Here is a 6499-nt window from a genome sequence, read left to right on the forward strand (position 1 = left end):
CTGACACCTGCTGTTCTGAAGATCAGAAGGGAGATGTGTAAGGAAGTGGCCACCGAACTCCAGAGTTTCTTGATCAAGGAATCCCTTACTGGCACCCAGACACCATCCAATGGACATGCTTGCACTTCTGGTTCTGCCCCAAGGGAAGCTGTGCGGGACATCCTGAGAAAAACCAAAGAGGAGGCTTCCAACAAAAGCCTGAATAATATTTTCTCTGTTAATTTGGATGAGCGGCTCACAGACTCCATTGCAGATGCCTTATATCCAAAGCTGCATGACACATTGGAGTCCAAGAGAGAGCTGCAGGCTTCTTATTACAGCTCCCAGATCAGCTGCAGCCTCAGCCCCTTCGAAGTTGAGAGCAGCCTAGAGCTCCAGGAGTTCACTGACCCACTATCTGAGTCAGTATTGTGTCTCCTGGATAGGACATTTGGAGATAAAGCTCAGAACTTAAAGACAGGCGGGGGTGTTTTACAATATGTCACAGACCCAACCTATAAGAAGCTTTTGATTGGACCCCACACCAACGACGTCAATGTGGTTGTGCACACGATTGCAGTAGAGGAGTTGCCTGTTGAGGGTTGTATTGCGCAAAGTGAGGCCATTCATGGCCTTCACAAGAAGCAAGCGTTACCTTCCAGTGGCAGAGGGAATGAGACTCAGAGCCCTACTAATTGCCTACTGGAGGGTGTAGTGGGCAAACTGGTACGGAAGATGCTATTTTAGGGCCTTGACGTCCCTGAGGTACCCATGAACGACAGCCGCTCTGAGAGCTTTAAGCTACAGTATGAACTGGTTGCGAAGCTTTGTCCTCTGATGGTAAGGACAATCATGGCTACAACCATAGCCAATCAACCACCTACTATTCAAGAAGCAGTGATGTCATCCGAGAACATCCATGTGAAAGAGCTGTGTGAGGCAGGTATCAAACCTCTCAAAGAGAACCATGTACCCAATGACTCTGAGACAAACATCATGGTCAGAAGGGCTTTGAGTGAAATTGAATCCTGTATGATTGAGAACTCTGACAAGGACTCTCCCAGTCTACATTCCACACCAGACGTGGTTGTAGACCTGATCACCAAGCTGCTTCATGGGTATGAGCTTGACTCAGAGGACTTTGCATCACCTGTGTCATCCCCAACCACCACTCTCTCTGATGTGGCAATGGACATGGTGGTTTCTGTCCTTCGGGACATGTCCGATTCCCCAGACGTTCCCTCAGCATTGGAAATGACCAAGGATCTCAAGACGCCGTACTCCCGCCCCTCAAGTGCAAGGATTGTAAGTGCCCTCTGCAGAGAGCTGGAGGAGCACATGGGCTCTCCTGATGCTTTGAGGCGAGCTTTGAGCCGCGGCAGCGGGGAGATGACAACAGCCATTGCGAGTGCAGTCACCAGGGAAGTCAACCGTCTGGGTTCAATCGTACCCAAAGTCTCTGTCCGGCCGCTCTCCTCAGACATCTGCCTAAGGACAGACCAGGACAAGGTCATGGTTAAGAGCCGATGTGGCTCGGCTGAGGTGAAGGCATCCCAACCGGTGTATATTATTGTTCACGTAGAGGCGGTGATGGATATCATTGTCCGGCTGCGGTCTCTGATTGTTCCTCGGACCCAGGATAAACTGGCCAGCTGGACCCTAGTTGAGGATGTGACCAACAAGCTGTCCAGTGCTCTGTGGGTGAGGGTGACTAACAGGTGGAGGGAAGCAAATGTCTGCCTGAAAGCAACAGACATCTTTCAGCTGGTGCTGTCTGTGCATAGAAAGTTGATGCAACGCTATGGCACAGAGGAAGCCCTACAGAAGATACTGTGCCACAAGGCACCCAAGCTGCACAAGGACATTGTCTGTCTTGTCACGAACGCAATTATGGATGCACCATCCAAACTTCAAGGCACCAAAAATCTGGAATCTACACTCAACTTGAAAGAATTGACAGCCTTGTTTAATGAAATGACAACCCGTCAATCTTTGAATGAGAAAGCTGAGCAGAGCAGCATCAAGACTGAGATTGAACAGCCGGAGTGGTCCACTGTGGAACAAGTGACATCCGGTTCCAGCAGCTTCATTAGGGAGCTTATATTAGAAGAAGTCCTGATGAAGCTTGTCAAGAAGATATGCCGTATGCCAAAAAGGACCAACAAACATCAGCGCATCCAGATCAGTGATCTGGTGACTGAGCTGATCCGATTGTTCGATGATGAGGTGGCCAAATATCTGATTGAGGAAATGGGAAGCCAGCAAAAAAGTTTCAATTCTAAGATGACATCGAAGCTGGCAGATGCCATCTACACTGACCTTGGGAAGGTCAAGCGTTTGAAACGCTCCTTGAAAATTGACGATTTATTTGAGGATCAGGAGATGCTTTCCATTGTCTCTGTCATTGTTTCCCACAAGCTACTGGCCATCTTGAAACCCTCAGTGCCCAGCGAGACCTCAGACCTTGAAGACTCATGCAGTGATGATGTGGAGGATGTGGAATCTGAGGGGGTGCATTATGCCACCGGCAGAAAGGTAAGACAAGCTCAGATTACTCTTGAATGGTCATTGGTTGTGCTTTTTGATATCGGCACCGGTAAATATAGTTGTATAATTATAGGAATATGTAAAGGAAGTGAAATTGATGTTTAATTGTGCATCTTTGAATTCTGATCACAGTCCAAGATGAGCATTGTCCTTAAAGACACTACAGACCAGCCAGAGATGTACATTGCTGTGGATTCTCCACCTATGAGTGAGTATTCCTGGGGGGAAATGTTCTTATGGGACAATTATATATAAAGAAGTAATAAATTATTGTTTTATCAGATAATTGTCCATCTGAAATTCTTACATATTTTCATCTTCTTGCCAGTTAAATTATCCAAGATGAGGAAAGGCATCCGGGGCTTCTTCTGGAGAGTCCAGAAGGCCTGGAAACGCTTGGTCACCTGCAAGTCCTCTGGGTCCTCTGATGGGTAGCCTGGATGACGTGCAGCCCATGTCAGTTGCTTTTGCCAGGCTACATCTGAGGAGGACACCACAACTGGCCTCAATAAAACATTTTGATTTTTGTTGTTCATTTCTGTTTTCTTTTTGAGTCCCTTAATGCTGCTATATTTGAACCAGGCTGTCAGTGGACTAGCTTGCCATTAGTTTATACTCCTTAAGGAAGATCCACTATAGGCTACTTAACACCAAAATTCCATCTGGGTCTTTTGATCCCTTATTAGCTCCCACTCCTGTAACTAGGAATGTGAGCTTCTAAATGTCATTCAGACATCTACAGCTGCTCCTGTGATTAGGAAGATAAGCTAAGAAGCCCAACCAATTGACTAGATGTGCTGTACATCTGATGCCCTCTCCCTATTGTAATCATTGATCCACGTCCATTGCAGCCTCTACATTTGATGTAGATATTTAGCCTAAATTATAAAATGACAAGGAGGGTAGGCCGACAGCAGCTTCTACTCTTACGATTAGGAAAGTGGTGCTAAACTTTTTGGGCTTTGAGGAACTATGTATTTTATTTTTCAATCACTTACATACTTTTTAATGGTTGTTTTAATAAACCATTTGTATTGTAGATTGATTAATATTGTATCTTTTATAATTTTTTATTTAGGTATTCATTTGATGACATGGGACTAAAGCGTAGTTTATACCCTACATACGTACACAAGAAATAACTTCACAAGCAGCTACACAAAAAACACTCAGTATTAAGATATTCATTATGGCGCTTTATATTATAGTAGAAATAATGTAAATGAATAAAAGTGAATTGACGTATGTCAACTTGATGGTGATATTTGTTTGCTCAACAAAAGCTATATTGGTGTTAGACGGTCTGAAGTTTAAAAATAAAGGAGAGCCGCACACTCTAGGAGCTCAGATGCAAAAATGTAATTACCAACGTTTCGACAGCCAAGCTGTCTTCATCAGGGTATGATCACAAGAGACGGTCTGAAGTTGCCTGACATTCATGTATTTATTTAATTGGCACGGCCCTGAAAGAGGTAGAAAAGGCCTCAAGATGGCGACAAATATCTTCAATCAGAAAATCAAATCAATGTATTTATCACATGCGCTGAGTAGAATAGGTGAAATGCGTACTTACATCTTCCTCTAACTCTGCCTTGGCAGAGAAGGGCTTGATGAGTCATATACAGTATATGGAATTCAGAGTTTCTAGGGTGAAATACAACATTGCTGTCTGCCAAATTAATTAGCAGTATTAAAGCAGTGAGTGTACAAAACATGAGTGCTCTTCCCGTGACATAGATGGACCAGGTGAATCCAGGTGAAAGCTATGATCCCTTATTGATGTCACAGTGTAGAGGAAGAGACAGGTTAGTGAAGGATTTTTAAGCCTTGAGACTATTGAGACATGTATTGTGTATGTGTGCCATTCAGAGGGTGAATGGGCAAGACAAAGTATTGAAGTGTATTTGAATGGGGTATGGTAGTAGGTGCAGGCACACCGATTTGAGTTTGTCAAGAACTGCAACGCTGCTGGGTTTTTGACGCTCAAGTGTCAATCAATCAAGTTTATTTTATATAGCCCTTCGTACATCAGCTAATATCTCGAAGTACTGTACAGAAACCCAGCCTAAAACGCCAAACATTAAGCAATGCAGGTGTAGAAGCACGGTGGCTAGGAAAAACTCCCTAGAAAGGCCAAAACCTAGGAAGAAACCTAGAGAGGAACCAGGCTATGAGGGGTGGCCAGTCCTCTTCTGGCTGTGCTGGGTGGAGATTATAACAGAACTATGCCAAAATGTTCATAAGTGACAAGCATGGTCAAATAATAATCATGAATAATTTTCAGTTGGCTTTTCATAGCCGATCATTAAGAGTTGAAAACAGCAGGTCTGGGACAGGTGGCAGTTCCATAACCGCAGGCAGAACAGTTGAAACTGGAATAGCAGCAAGGCCAGGTGGACTGGGGACAGCAATTAGTCATCATGCCCGGTAGTCCTGACATATGGTCCTAGGGCTCAGGTCCTCCGAGAGAGAGAAAGAAAGAGAGAAGGAGAAAATTAGAGGGAGCCAAGATTTTCAAAATGTTCATAAATGACAAGCATGGTCAGATAATAATCAGGAATAAATGTCAGTTGGCTTTTCATAGCCGATCATTAGGAGTTGAAAACAGCAGGTCTGGGACAGGTAGGGGTTCCATAACCGCAGGCAGAGCAGTTGAAACTGGAACAGCAGCAAGGCCAGGTGGACTGGGGACAGCAAGGAGTCATCATGCCCGGTTTGCCGTGACGTATGGTCCTAGGGCTCAGGTTCTCAGAGAGAGAGAAAGAAAGAGAGAATGAGAGAATTAGAGAGAGCATACTTAAATTCACACAGGACACTGGATAAGACAGGAGAAGTACTCCAGGTATAACCAACTGACCCTAGCCCCCCGACACATAAACTACTGCAGCATAAATACTGGAGGCTGAGACAGGAGCGGTCAGGAGACACTGTGGCCCCATCCGAAGATACCCCCGGACAGGGCCAAACAGGAAGGAAAAACCCCACCCACTTTGCCAAAGCACAGCCCCCGCACCACTAGAGGGATAACTTCAACCACCAACTTACAATCCTGAGACAAGGCAGAGTATAGCCCACAAAGATCTCCACCACAGCACAAACCAAGGGGGGGGCCAACCCAGACAGGAAGATCACGTCAGTAACTCAACCCACTCAAGTGACGCACCCCTCCCAGGGACGGCATGAAAGAGCACCAGTAAGCCAGTGACTCAGCCCCTGTAATAGGGTTAGGGGCAGAGAATCCCAGTGGAGAGAGGGGAACCGGCCAGGCAGAGACATGTGTATCAAGAATGGTCCACCAACCATTCAGATAGACAGATAGATATACAAGGGCAATCAACCACGTGAAGGAGTCCATCCACAGAAACTAGTCCCATCGTTCTATGACAAACACAGATGGTTTAATATCAAATTCAGAGAGTTCCTTGTTGGTTTGGCTGTACTCTGAGTGTACAAAACATTAGGAACACCTTCCTAATATTCCATTGCACTCCATGTGTAAGGTGTGTAATGTAAGGTTTGAAGAAAGTTTTCTGCAATTCTACATATTTTGCTATAGGACAGTGAGGATTTTTTATAACAAATGCCATGCAATTATACTCGGTATTCTATGGGGCACAGATTTTTTTTAAAGTGCAGTTTTACAGTTTATTTCCTTCAATTTTTCTCATTTTTCCATGGGGTGGATAGAAATGTTTGCAGATTTAAAGCAAATTTCCTGCAATTCTACACATTTTGTAATGACCTATGCCATGTTAATAAGATATCTGAGTGTGAATGACTAATAAAATAAATGGTTGCCCTCTGGAGGTCAGTGCCCCTGGGCACGGCATTTGGCCATAATTATTACTAGTTTAGATAGCCGGCTAAACTACACTACCAAAGGTATGTGGACACCTGCTTGTCGAACATCTCATTCCAAAATCATGGGCAATAATATTGACTTAGGTCCCGCCTTTGCTGCTATAACACTAGA

The 6499-nt window shown here is 44.7% G+C and overlaps 1 protein-coding gene across 1 annotated transcript; it reads left to right on the forward strand.

Annotated features, from left to right (window-relative positions):
• The first annotated feature begins 722 nt into the window (after positions 1–722).
• On the forward strand, positions 723–3777 carry LOC129849466 (uncharacterized). Its single transcript, XM_055916291.1, has 3 exons — positions 723–2514; positions 2659–2734; positions 2855–3777. The coding sequence occupies exons 1-3, from the start codon at positions 751–753 to the stop codon at positions 2959–2961; spliced, it is 1947 nt and encodes a 648-aa protein (XP_055772266.1). The 5' UTR covers positions 723–750; the 3' UTR covers positions 2962–3777.
• The last annotated feature ends 2722 nt before the right edge of the window (positions 3778–6499 follow it).

The sequence above is a fragment of the Salvelinus fontinalis genome, unplaced genomic scaffold (genome assembly GCF_029448725.1).
Source record: "Salvelinus fontinalis isolate EN_2023a unplaced genomic scaffold, ASM2944872v1 scaffold_1472, whole genome shotgun sequence".
In the NCBI taxonomy this organism is placed as follows: domain Eukaryota; kingdom Metazoa; phylum Chordata; class Actinopteri; order Salmoniformes; family Salmonidae; genus Salvelinus; species Salvelinus fontinalis.